This window comes from Lupinus angustifolius, chromosome LG11 (genome assembly GCF_001865875.1).
Source record: "Lupinus angustifolius cultivar Tanjil chromosome LG11, LupAngTanjil_v1.0, whole genome shotgun sequence".
NCBI classification, from domain to species: domain Eukaryota; kingdom Viridiplantae; phylum Streptophyta; class Magnoliopsida; order Fabales; family Fabaceae; genus Lupinus; species Lupinus angustifolius.
The window spans coordinates 29437195-29451557 of record NC_032019.1 but is presented as its reverse complement, the minus strand read 5'-3'; the positions used below and the strand labels follow the sequence as shown (position 1 = coordinate 29451557).

Genomic DNA, 14363 nt, shown 5'->3' with positions numbered 1-14363 from the left:
ATTAGATGTAGATGTACATGATGTTTCTGAAATTGTTTGGTTGAGTAACGTGTACATTGTGCCCGGGAAGCATTTGTGCCTAAATAGTAGTTCTCAGTTCAGCTTAGAAAACCCAACTACAAAACAGTCCAATGTAGAATTTACCTCACTCCATGGTTTAGCACTTCTTCATAGAGGAACTCAAATTCGGTCTTAGATAGAATGAAACTGTTTGTGGTAATGTCTTCAAAAAATATTTCCAGTGGCTACTTCACACCAAACTTTTCAAGTTTATTGATATTGTTGACTTAACATTTGTCACTTAATTTTGTAAACTTTCTTTTTGACATGAAGTGGTCTGGTTTAGTTTCTTTTTTCGTTTTCATATATCACCCGTCTATCTTATTTTTTTTAATTTAATATGTATACATTATACACTAACATTCTAAGTATTTTTATACTGTCAACTAACCATCCACCATTCATATATTAACCATCATTGATTCTAATACATATTAATAATAATTGCATAGATTTTAAACTTATTTTTTTTGGGTACACTATCTGTTATTTATGAATCAGCGCATTATTCCATCTTATCTACAGTGACACTTGGTAGGAACCTAACGTGCATGGAATGAAACTTCGGAGAGGATATTGAGATTAATATTATTCTGTTGTCAAAATATTCAGTTTGGCTAGAAAATACGTCGCCTCTTGTGGATCATATCTAGCATTGGTAAATATAGTGCTTATAAGGTACAATTTATCAAACACTTGCAAAAGTCAATAATATCTTCATAACAATATAGTAACGTAACCATCGAAACAAAACACTTCAAAACAAAATAGTAACCGAAGTCAATAATATCTTCCCAGAAACTGGAAACACTTGAACCAATAAGTAAAATAACCAATGGAGGATGTATACCTCAGTCCATATTACTCAGTTCTCTTATATTTTTGGCAACAAAGTAAACACCTTTCGGTATAAATTATTGAACAAACCCAACTTGCAGAAAGGAAAGAAATTTTTATTTGGGGAAAATAAAAAAAACTGATGTTTTCTATCAGTAGCATGGATCTACACTTATTCACGTGTTTTCATCAAAAGAAGAAATTTGCAACTTCAAACTATGACCAAACCTATTGTATTTTCTTCTAACATCTTTACAAATTTTTCTGGGCCTTTTTGGTACCAGCAGCAATACGCCTGGTCTCTGACCGCATGGTCACAAATTCTTCTGCAGCAGATGGGTGCAAACCAACCTACATAGTCAAGTGATGCAAACAGAAAATATATTAGCACAAGAAACAGAGTATTGAAAATTCTGATAACTGTTGGCTATGAATATTCAGAGAGAATAACTACATTTACTGTCTCATTCAATTAATGCTCTCTCAATCAGTTTAGTAATAAATGCAGAGATAATGAAGGATAAATATGCTAGACAAATATCACTCTACTGCTCTCTTCAATATTAGTAGAGCATTTCTCTTTTTTTATCTCTGCATACTGCAGCTGATATGACTTATGACCATTAAGTTTACGCCTTCCCACATTACACTAGTAATTTTGTTTTCTTAAATTGTATTTTAAATTTGATAAATATCATTCAACAAGTGTTTTTCAATTTCGCTCATCCTCTTCTCCCAAAATCTGTCTACTGTTTTCTCTGGAATTTCAAATTCTTATGCTTTAGAGCTATTTGCAATTTTGCATCATCTAACATTGTAATTTCAATATAACCATTGTACCATCTGCTTTGCCGCACTGCAGTTTCCCAGCACCAAGTGTGGAGACTGTGGACATTCTAATGCAAATATCTCAGACGTGTTTAGCTAATTCCAGATGTTTCTATATCATTGGTCTTGCTAAATATTTTATGTGGTGCCGGAAAAAATGGCACCACCTGGGTCCCTTAGTGCATACCGTTAGGTAAGTACCAAATCTACTCTATGGTTATACCGTTTGGTGACACTAATGCAGAGATAATGAAGGATAAATATGCTAGACAAACATCACTCTACGGCTCTGTTCAATATTAGTTCTAGCATTTCTCCTTTGTTCTCTCTGCATACTGCAGCTGTGACTTGTAACTGTTAATTTTCACGGCTTCCCACATTACACTAGTAATTTTATTTTCTTCAAGTGTCTACTGTTTTCTCTGGAATTTTAAATTAAACTCCACAATCACAATTGCGACCACAATATTGTGGTTTGGAAAGTCTCCATAACGGCATCGCAGAAGTAATTGCGACCACATCAGGCTGTAGTTTCCCTCAATTTTCTGCAATTGCGCTAAATGCAACCACAATCGAAATTTAGAACACTGATTATAGTTTTAATGACCAGGTTACCAGTCAAACCTGTTAGCAACAAGAATTAATATTTCTTATATACTCCCATTTTTTTTAAATGTTAAGTACTCTCACTTAAGTACATAGTGATGTTCTTCTCCCATGGAAAAGATCATTGTTGGACATAGTGATGTTTTAGCGGTGACCACCTTCCCTACACGCGGTGGTCACGAGGCAACAAAGTGTTGGCCTTGAACTAGTAGAAGCTTCGGGTGTTTGGGCGAGGAAGATGATAAAACAGATGCAAAATGACAAAAAGTCCTTTTCGATTTATTAAATAAAAGGTCTATTAACTAGTTCTCTTTCTTAAACAGTCCAATTATGACTCAGTATAGCATGCCATAAATGAGCACCGCTGGTGATGCACAAAGACATGGCACCACTGTAAAACAGTTCATATGACAATATCCTACCAAGCTACCACTGTCTTCAGAAGGCAGAAGGACAAAAAACAATGAAGAAAGGTGTGAACTTACTGTGCTGTCAAACTGTGCCTTGGTAGCTCCACACTTCAATGCAACAGCAATACCCTATTGACCACCAATATCAATACCAAGAATCAATAGTGACAAAGAAGGAAATGCCCATGAACACAAGCACATTAGATAACATCATATCTGATGCATAGAAAAGATTGATATATATTGACAATGTTGTTATTTTTTATAATTAAATGCTATTTTGGAGAAGGCAATGGAAATAGAACACTAGTTTCAAGTAGTACGACATTTTCCTTTATTTTTTATTAAACAAGAAAAAATAACTTTATCAGAGAGCAAAGAGACAAACCACACATATCATATATCCTCCGAAACAACTAACAAGTTAGTGAGAAAAATTTACTAGTTTGACATTTTATATCTCGCAGCCACTGTGAAACAATTGAGATACCTGCATAATTTCAGGGGCATCGGGCCCACACATGGATGCTCCAAGAACTTTATCTGTCTCGGCATCAACAAGCAGCTTCATAACAGTTTTTTCTTGTCGTCTGTTTGAAGAATATCACCAGTTAACATCAAAATGTAGAAAAGAAATATGGTCTACAACATCCATAACAGATGCTGAGACCAGCTGAATATTGAGATCCCAAGTGATCACAAAGACCAAAATCAGTCGAGATTAACTATAACTTTTGATGCTTAAAATTTCAAACAAGATTTGCTATGGAGTAAATAAACAAAACATCATCGATGGTGATTGGATCCAGCACATTATCCTAACTGGACAGGATGACCAAAGGTTTTAAAATATATGTAACATACAAAATTTCCTATAAAAACTAGTGTTCTGTTGTCCAAGTTATCATCAATTCTACATGACTTTGGTTTCCGATATAGACCCAGTGGTTGAAAGTTTTAAATCACTGTACATACCCAGAGATGGTATTTTTCATGGGATTGAAGGTTGACGTGAAAACTAACAGATCACCATTTGTATGCTCTATTGCCTCCTCCTCACTGAAACCAACTACAGAAAGTGGTGGAATGCTGCAGAACAACAGAAAAGAATGAGCAATATATTGATCCACCAAAACAGTAAAAGATAATGATGGGCAGAAGAAGGGAACATGAAATATCATCATAACTTAACACATTCAAAATAGTTAATAGCCAAGTTTTTTTATGCAAAAGCAACTAGACCTGAACACTGCATAGGGGACATAACCGTAGTCTGGCTTGCTTGGTTGTCCACCAAATACTGTTTTCTGCATTTATCCAGGTAAATAAAAAATAAATTCCCATTTACAAGACCAATCAATCACTGACACCCTTCCATAACCAAAGAATAAACAGATATGCTAATCCACTGGACATTGAGACACTTACTGCAAAGCATGTTCCTTCCATCAAGGCCACCGGAGTAAGATTCACTCGGTTTGTTACATCACCAACAGCCCATATGCTAGGTATGTTGGTACGTGAGTACTCATCTACCTAAATACAATGGAACACAGAAAATTTAGAATTTGAGTCTCATAATCATCTCTTGCAAAACAATTGTCCAATTTAGCATTCAGTCATTGACAAAATTGTTTCATATAATACACTTGAGATCAATTTGTTTCAAGCATTTAAATTCCAACCCACAAAGAAACTGTTAAGGGAGTAGTACTTCATCAAGCTAAGACCTCGCCAAATGTAATATTTTCCTCCACCTTTGTAAAGGCACATAAACATACAGAGGCTATGTTTTCTACTTGGGAGGCTGATAGATCAGATATGCAAATTTCATTATACTTCATATAATTCCTTTGGAGTTCTTAAAAAAGCTCAGCATACTAGTCAACATATTAACCAAAATATGGCATTTTCAGGTTGCAGCTTTATAGTTCGACTAGAAAACAACCATATGTTTTTGTATCTATATAAACAAGTATGAAGATCAAGATTTAGGATCACAGAATCACAATGGATCCACTTATCATACAGATACTGATATGAGAACAACTTGTTGTGAAAAGAATTCACTGAAAAGTCAAGAATACAATCACAAAATTAAAAGAGAGAGCAATGAACCTTTATCGCTCCAATGTTGTCAAGCTCTACACCTACAGCTTGTAAGTTTAACCTCTTAGAATTAGGAGCCCTACCTGCAGACAACAAAAAAGAATACTTAAGGTGTAAAATTAAAAAAAATGCAAAAAAATCTGAGATAAAAATTGAGAGATACATTGGTCATCATTTCCATTTAACTTGAAAAGTTTAAAAGCGAGTGTGATGGCCCAATTGTATGTTATGGTATAAGATGTCATTGATCATGGACTGATCAGGCTATCACGTATCAACAAACAAACTTAATGGGCTGATTATTTGGAAAGACAGCCAAATTTTAAAATAAGATCTTAACACGGAGCATTAAAGAAGTTTTGGGTTGTAAAAACAAATAGTGAATACCACCAGCCTCCTAGAAACCAAATATATTAAAAGTCAATGTTATATGTTCCCTTACCTGTGGCAAATAGTACAACATCTGCCAGAAGCTCCTCACCATGATCAGTAGTAACTTTAATGCCATTCTCTGTTTTGATCAACTAGAAAATAAAATATCATGCCATTAGCTAAGCCTTCAATTAAGAGAAGAAAGATAATATTTACATTTTGATGAGTTAGTTTATCATGATAATTGTGAGTAATCCCAAACTGAATACCTGTGTCAAATTTGTACTCGGATGCAAATTAATTCCCCTGCCTTCAAGATTTCTTGAAACCACAGCTCTCATTTCATCATCAAAACCTCTGCAGCAGAACTTTATTCAGCAAGGCGTAATGTATGCTACAGAGAGAGTAGAAACTAATGCTAAAAAATGAAAAATAATGAATAATGCAAACTATTAATAGTAAGTGGCATAGTGAAATGTTTATTAACTTCCTTGCCTTCAAGATTTACTGCAATCACTATGACACATATATGAGAACAAATAAACTAGCACTTGCAACATTAAAAACAATGATTTACAGAAGTGCAATGCTATATGTGACGGAATGCAATCTACAAACTTCGTCATAAATGGGATGGCAAAACAATAACTACCCAATTCTTCTAACAAATATTTGAAACAATAAAAAAGACAAAAATCAGACAACATCTCTTCTAAAGGGGTCAATGGTCGTTTTTACAGAGACCATTCCTACTAATTAGTACTCTCCTTTACAGAAATAAATCCTAACCATGCAAAGGGGTTAATCTGGATTTTATTAGAAATAGTCGGAAGGCTTCTTGTTGTACTAAAAACAGTTAGCCTTAAGTGCCTCTCTTTTCCTGTAAATAGGATTGAGTAAGCATTTATTAGTAAGATTTCAGAAATAGAAATAACTAACTCTTCAGTTTTCTTTCTCTCTCTTTCAGTTACGAATCTCTTCTCTCTCTTTCTCTCATTTTTCTTCATTTTCTTACAGATTTCAGTCATATTTTGAAATAATCACTAATATTGCAAACACTGCAAGGTGTCATTTTGAAGTTTCAAGAAGCTAAAAGCCAACTGCTTCATCTGAAATACTATTTTTCAGATGATTACATGCATTACTAACCAGAAACGTGAGAATTATCAAGTAGGTATTATAAATCTCATAAAATCAGATTATCGCTTCACTCTTACTACTAAACCACCACTGCCAGGTTGTCATGACCATAGGCCTCACTGAGGATCAAGTAAGGATCCAAGCAATGTAGATAGTTAGAGGAGTTAGTATTATATGGTTAGAATAGCTTACCTATAAACATGAAGTGTATTAGAGATAACTGAGATACGTGGCACTATTGATTAAGTGAAGTACCTTATAGCTGATGTACTCAGACTTGTATATATAATGGTTAGATCATCACTGTACAGCTGAATAATATAATTCCAGTTTTCAGCTGCTATCTCATTCACTCCTCTCTCTCTCTCTCTTTTTCTCTAATTGTAATACGGTATCTTGAGCTTTTCAATCCATTTTCATAGTCGACACTAACTTTATAACTCATCAAAGTTCATCACCATGCATCTTTAGGGGTTTATATGAGGAAAGGGTCAGATATTGGGGTTATTGTTGAACTCAGACCCAAACAAAGGCAAAGAGCCCATGATAAAAGGGATATGGATCCAGAAAAAAAGATTTCAGGGATCAATAAGTGATGTAAAAAGTTTGCACACCATCATATATGTTTATGAAATTTTATAACTATTATGGCAATAGTCTAGGAGTGAATTGGAATAAATCCCAGTTTCCAAGAGACTTTATAGGAATTATGACACCGGTTAAAACTAATTACATTATGTTACATAAATATAATAAAAAGGACGGTTCAATGCACGAGGTTCTCACTTAGTGAGATCTAAGGAGGATAGATGTATGCAACCTCACCCTCCAAGCGAAGAGGTTGTTTCTAGGATTGAATCCATGACCTCCAAGTCATAAGGCATGCTATCTTATCGTTACGTCGAGGCTCATGAAATATATTCTGGAATTTTTTTGGAAAACCAAACACTTCTAGCCGAATTCCCAGGAATGAAAAATCATTCCAAAGGGAAAATGTTGGTTGAAGACTGTCTTTCTTCACTACGAAATATACTTTTTGTAGGTCTTACATTACTAAGTGCTGGACAAATGAAATGTTAAACATTATTTCTGAAAATGAAACAGCTTTCTATCTTGACAGGTAAGAACTCAGTTTGAAATTAACTCAAGGCTTTAAGCACTGTCCTCTCACATCTTCCTTTCATCTTTCCATTTTTTTTTTGCTCCAAATCATTCATCACTATCTCATGATTTAAGAGTAAACCATAATTGATTATTCAACTAACCTCTTTAAGTCTGTCAACATAAATATTTCTAAGACCGTATCCTTTGTTTTATAAAGACTATTAGAAAATTTAAGTTGGATGGGAAAATTATCATCCAAACCCTCATAACCATGGAGGAAGCTGTAAATAATTAGAATTTAGTGTTATCCTCCAACCACAGATACTTATTAGGGTATCAGCTCTCTTCCCTTCCTTTTTCCCTCGGGTAAATGAGTGATTAAACATGAAATATGCATGTTGAAGCCAAACCTTAATGGAAGTTCCTTTCTGAAAACTAGATCAACTGTTGAACCCATTCCACGCCATATTGATGCAAACTCAACTGCAATATAACTGAAATCAAAATATAAGTTAATCACCATGAGACTTTAGGCAGTAAAACTAGCCAAAAAACAGAAGAGGAACAAGAAAACAGACCCTGCTCCAAGAATCACAGCATGTTTAGGGAATTCCTCCAAACTTAGTGCCTCATCAGATGTTATACCCAACTCCTGCATAATAACAATGTCACCGCCCCCAATGAATAAAACAATGAAATAAATGAAAGAAAAACAAGCAGCTAAGAGATGACAACAGCAACAACATTCATATTACTCACCCTAAAACTGTAAACGGATAATTCTAGTTAATATTTAAGAATAGGAACTTCAATAGTGTACCAAATACATTTCACAAGACAATGGAACAGTTGAAAATGCAGATGTTTAAATTCCAACATTTCACACACAAAAATGTTTAATATATTATTTTTACAAAAGCCACACTAAGAAGGTAATCCTATATATCAAAACCTTTAAAGGAAAATCTAAACAAGTAAATTTACTCCAAAAACAAAGGGAGACGGGGAGGCAAATTAAATGCAAGGATTGAGTGTCTGACCATGTGTAATAATCACTTCCTAAGGGAATCCACAACCCCAAACCATAACAAAGTTCTTAAATGGTCCGACACATTTTTTTTATATGTTTCCACACTTCCCTTGTAACTTGTGCAGCCCAACTACTTTTATACTATATCCATGAACCATCAAGAGCTCTTTAAATGAATCCCACAACCTATCTCCCATCTTTATTTTCCATCTGCATTTTCTCTCAATCAATTTTTCATCATACTTTTTTGCCAATGAGTAAACAAGTAAAAAAAAATAAAAATTGAACAGTTATCAACTATTGACAACAAGAGAAGAGGGACACAGAAAGGGGATGGGCACGTGGCAGCAATACAGAATCATCACATTCAAAGTTAATACAGGTTTTTCAAAGTTGGGAGAAGAAAACAAGCAAAACCACATTGATTGGATCAGTTAGTAATAATATTTCAAAACATGCAAATTCACCTGTCCCAGAATATTTGGACGTTGAGCCCTGCTTCCAGTTGCAATCAATATATGTTTTGCTGAATAGGACAGTTTGGTGCCATCCAATTGTGTCACCTCAACTTCATTTGGACCCACTACCTTTCCTTCACCTTCAAATAATTTAACCCCAGCATTGGATAACAACCGCTTGTAAACTCCATTTAATCTGTGTATTTCATCTGTCTGCAGCATGACAACACATTTGATTATTGAACAAAGGAAAATAAACTGCATTAATTTTTATTCAGATTCAGCATTAGCAAACAAGCTGGAGGGAAAACATATAGAGTTTGTAAACAAAGTAGTGAAATCACTATAAACTAGATCTTAAAATGATTGAAGAAGTGATGGTAATCTTGATTTTGATTATGATATGAAGCAGAAAACCAATTTATCTGATAAAAACATTAGAAATCTTGAAATACCTTCTTTTGCAAGAGCTTCTTCCAATTGAAGTCAAGCTTCTCATTCAATTCCCAACCATAATTCCTGGAATCCTATCAAACCACAAGCATTTTTGATAAACCATCAAAACACAAGTGAAATACAAATGATGATACAGGAATCATTGATAATTGAACCAACTTAAATAAAAACTAACAAAAATCTGATACATTAGCTAATGAAACATAATATTGGATTGCAATATATATTAATATAGTCTATGAGAACTTGAGCCAATTCTAAAGCCCCACATCAGATCTAATATACCATATAAATCTAATAAAGCTAAGCATTAGAAGTTTGGATGAGCTAATGTCCTCTGAAATATTTAATATCTAACTGTCCATCAATCTATAAAGCAATTAGATTATAGTAGATAGCACCAAATAATAGCGAAGTTCAAGTGGACAAAGCATGACGATCACATATATCCAGTAAATAATCTATCATGCCAACTAAGCAATGAGCAACTCATATAGGATTAAATCCATACCTCAAGTTCACCTCCAAAAGATGCTCCATAGACCAAAATCTTTTTGGGAACACAGCCACGAATAACACACCTTCAAAATAAAATAAAAATTATAAGCATTTTCATGAATTACTTTCCAGTGGAAGAGATATTATTGGCCACTGGTGAAGGAAGAAAGATAGGAAAAGAATTGTAATATATCATACATATAAAACACAAGTCTCTCCATAGAGACAGCTATTACTGTGCAAGTTCACCGAAACAAAATTAAATATTCAGAAAAAAGAACATTATGTTATGTGTACAAACAACTCGTGCTGATATTAAGAGTACTTCACACAACCATCAGCAATCATTGTCCCAATCGTAGGGTCAGCTACATGGCTAATCAACAATTCCAAGCGCTGTCAAATAAACAAACTTTCAATGAAACCATTTAAAAGCAAGTCATTTTTTGTTTTTATTGTTTCCACGAGTTTTCTTTTTGAAAGATTTTGTCATCCAAAGACAATTGTGATTCACTGCACTGTGCAGTTAATTGGAAAGAGTGATATGACCAAAGTGTAGTACATATGGCATAAATAACTTGCTTCCATGGTGTCTTTTTCCTAATCTTCAAAGTGATTAAAACTCAAGTCAATTATATCTAATCATCAGCCCTTAAACCAAATTAAGGACAGCCTAACTGTTATACTTCAACAGAAGCGAATGAATTTATCAAATTAGTTTCCTTGCAGTAAAATTGAGTCAGCATGAATAGGATTTTAAGCTTCCTGAAGCAATGCAACATCAAGATATTAAATACTAGGAAAGTGGCTAAAAGAATTAATCATCAAAGATCCATATGCATAATTGCTTTAGAGCCAATATCAGCTATTAAATGAATAACATTCACATGGTAGACATAGTAGCATAAATTGTACAAGTTTCAATAAACTTACGTTCCACCGACTCCTCCAATCGTTTCAGAGCTAACTGGATGAAACGGAAGCTCACAAATCCCAACCTTTTAAATACAGGTGCACAATATTATCAGAACACAACAAATAAACCAGCAAAAGACTTCATAAAATAACATGAAATTACTGATTATAATACAAGATTAACAGAAAGACTACTATTAAGATAAAGTGATCCTTTGGATGTGCTTCTCTTGATTTTTTAAATAAATATTTGGATTCACTTATTTTTTAAGGTAACTGCTTGAATTTAATTTTAAACGAATAAGAAGTTAAAATAAATAGTTTCCACCTATTTTAGAAGCCAGCTGTCCTAAGCTTACTTACATGTGAATGAATGTAATGACTAATGACATTCCACATTCAATCCTATAATCAGAGGAGCCATGTGTTTGTTAATGAAAATAATAATGGCATTGCATTCATATTCCAAATTTTATTCTACAAACTTGTGAAATCTCATTCCTCCGAAAGAAATAAAAAGAACGAAATGAGATTCCATATTTTTTTGGAATTGGATTCCACAAAATTATCTAAATTCACATGCCATGTTTAATTTACAGAAGGACAAAGACTGCGCTTCTATAATCTAACTTACCCTAATCTATCTAACTTTAACCTTCAAACTTCATGCAACTGCGCTTTGAAATGATAGAATAGAAGCTTATGCTCTTGCCTAGGAAAATATATTAATTATCAACATTGATGCAAAAAATAAACATCATAGTCTTTTTTACGTTCTTTCAATGCTTTTTCGATATACACTTGAATTTTACTATCCTTCGATAAAAGTCCTCTAGCAAAATCAGAGAAAGAACCACAAAGCACAAGCTTGGCATTTTTTTATGTCATTAATATATAATATATATATATATATATATATATATATATATATATCTATATCATTAACGATAATGCTGCGCTTTACTGCTTCACATCAATTTAGATTCTATTTCATATTATATATACCATAGACCTAATAGCGAAACTGTGTTTTCCATTCTATATTTATAACATCCTAGTATCCTACCAACTTTACATTATGAGTAGTATTCTAATTCTATTTTTTCATTTTTCAAATTGTTATTCCATTCTACACATCAAACGTACTAGTATTCTAATTCTATTTTTTCATTTTTCAAATTGTTATTCCATTCTACACATTAAGGATAAGATGTTTAGTTACAATTTTAGTGTTTTTTTATTAATCTGCCTTCTATAACATTAGATGTACTTATTTTTTTAACAGTACTAGCGTTTTGCTGTGCCTATGAACTCAATTTTATTGGCGGAATGGATTATGTATTTTAAACATAGCATTTAAATACAAAATATATTTCCTTTAAAAGAATTCCTTTGGGTAAGGAAGTTAGAAAGAAATTCTTTTTTCGTAATATATTTCAAACAATCCTGATTGAGCCACTCACAAAAACAAAAGCTGTTCAAACATTTTTTTTAATTACTTCTTAAATTTTACATCCTACCTAAAAATAACTTTTACCCCAATATATATCCATATACATATATATACTAATAGATATAGCTTATACTAATTATATATACTAAAGTGCCTCGTAAAGTTATTAATAAAAATTGAGGTTGTTATTTCCCACAACCTAAGTGTCTCTTTATTTTCGAGTGATTTGAAGAGTGAAAATTTGAAGAATTACCATCTCTAACCAAAATATTAACGCAATAATTCACTTATCCTATTCACTTATTAGACTTTATACTTAAATATACATGATAATCTTTTTTCAATAATATGCTTAGAGGTCACTCTCCTTAGATCTACCATGTCCCAAACGAACTAATGGCTCTCACATCATTTATTGGACCGATGATCTGCTATTGGGAAGGATAGACTATGGCAAAGACTAATTATTGCAGATGGAAGGAATGGATATAATACAAATTTTTATTATAACTCAAAATTTGATTTTTTTTAGAATCATTAGCCGAAATAATCAAATGATTATGTCGATCCATTCGAGTAATTAAACCTTTTACAATTAGTAAACTAGATTTATTATCATAATCTATATTTTCTGAAGAAAAAAAATAGATCCATTAAAATCATGACCATAAGCAAGTCCATGAATATACTCCTGAAAAATGAGTGGGCATAGGAGTGATCTTGGCAAGAGATATCTAGTTCTAAATATACTTAATATTCCTCCATTTTTTATATTCAATTTGATCAAACAAAGGAACATGGATTCATTAGATTCTCAAATAATACATAATGCTATACAGTAGAAACAAGGTATTATTAATATCTATAACTAAAACCTTAAAGAGAATAATTCTATTCACTTATAACAATAAGTGACACAATAAAAAATATGTAATATGAATATAGTGTTAGTGTAAAAATTTATACACAATTCAGCATTCGTTTGTGTTATTTTTAAGTGTCAATGATGATTAAAAAAACTTATACACTATCATTGTATATATATATATATATTTTTTTTTTCTGAATCAAAAAGGTAATATTAAAATTTTAGAAAGGTTCAAACTACTTCAGATGTTAAAGTTTAAAATAAATAAAAACATATCAGGTGCTGTTCACAAAATATTAGAAACGAGAGCTAAACAACAAAAGAACTTTTACCTTGGCTCCAAAATTTGCTGAAAATCTAGCGGCACGAACGCCACCGCTTCCAGCCCCAATAACGAACAAGTCAAAATCAAATTTCGTCTCTACCTCGCCATCGATTAACATCTTCCTCGCCATCACTATCCAACAACTCGAAACAAATCAATCTGCATCACCAACAAAACCATCCTCGTTACAATTCAAAGCAGTTCAGAAATCATATAACTGTTTGATTAAGGATAAATAAAATAAAAAGTAAAATTCAGCATCAAAATGATCAAAAAAATTCCAGTACTGACAAATCACGATCATCGTTACAATTGTTTCATTGCCGAGAAAATAAAAGTAAAATTCAACATGTATGATCCATCGGATCAAAAAATCATTCGTTCCAGAATTCGCGCACACGGTACAAAATAGAGGTACTGCCAATGGAAGAATTGAAATGATGAAATTGGAAATATTCAAATTCTATGATACAATGAAACAAATTCACGAAATTCTAGCTTTGTTTTTTTTGTTGAGAGATTTTGCAGGGAAAACAAAATGGAAAATTTACCTGTGGCGGTTTATTAGAGAATGTAGATTTAGGAATGATGAAGGAGAAGATGAGAGCAAACAATACTGAAGACAATATATATAAAATAAAAATAAAGAAATAAGAGAATAAAGGAGAAAAAGGGAAGAAAGGAACTAAGATCTATCACAAGAGATAAAGCAACATTCAACAATCGTGTACAGGAGGCGGCCACGGAATTAATTAATTAATTTTGTAATTAACAATGCTACTTCTATGTTTTGAGATATTATCCCAAATCATATTGTATAACTAACAAGACATTGAGTTACTAAGTTGGGATGGCAATCGATACCAAATGGCGTAGTGTTTTACTGTTGCTAAA

The 14363-nt window shown here is 32.8% G+C and overlaps 1 protein-coding gene across 1 annotated transcript; it reads right to left on the bottom strand.

The window, feature by feature from the left end:
* On the bottom strand, positions 826–14152 carry LOC109360825 (glutathione reductase, cytosolic-like). Its single transcript, XM_019605967.1, has 17 exons — positions 14021–14152; positions 13477–13628; positions 10842–10906; positions 9922–9991; positions 9410–9481; positions 8964–9167; positions 8045–8118; positions 7877–7960; positions 5492–5579; positions 5293–5374; positions 4860–4933; positions 4170–4277; positions 3984–4048; positions 3717–3830; positions 3232–3331; positions 2817–2870; positions 826–1248 (listed from the first exon to the last, which is right to left on the bottom strand). Exons 2-17 carry the CDS (start codon positions 13597–13599, stop codon positions 1150–1152), a joined length of 1476 nt encoding a protein of 491 aa, XP_019461512.1. The 5' UTR covers positions 13600–13628; positions 14021–14152; the 3' UTR covers positions 826–1149.

Excerpts from the sequence above, each read along its gene's own strand:
- LOC109360825 (XM_019605967.1), bottom strand. The coding sequence starts at position 13,599 with ATGGCGAGGAAGATGTTAATCGATGGCGAGGTAGAGACGAAATTTGAT. Across the intron at positions 8,119-8,963 it reads GTCCAAATATTCTGGGACAG|GAGTTGGGTATAACATCTGA; the intron begins GTGAATTTGCAT and ends GTTATTATGCAG. Across the intron at positions 7,961-8,044 it reads GCTGTGATTCTTGGAGCAGG|TTATATTGCAGTTGAGTTTG; the intron begins GTCTGTTTTCTT and ends TTTTGATTTCAG.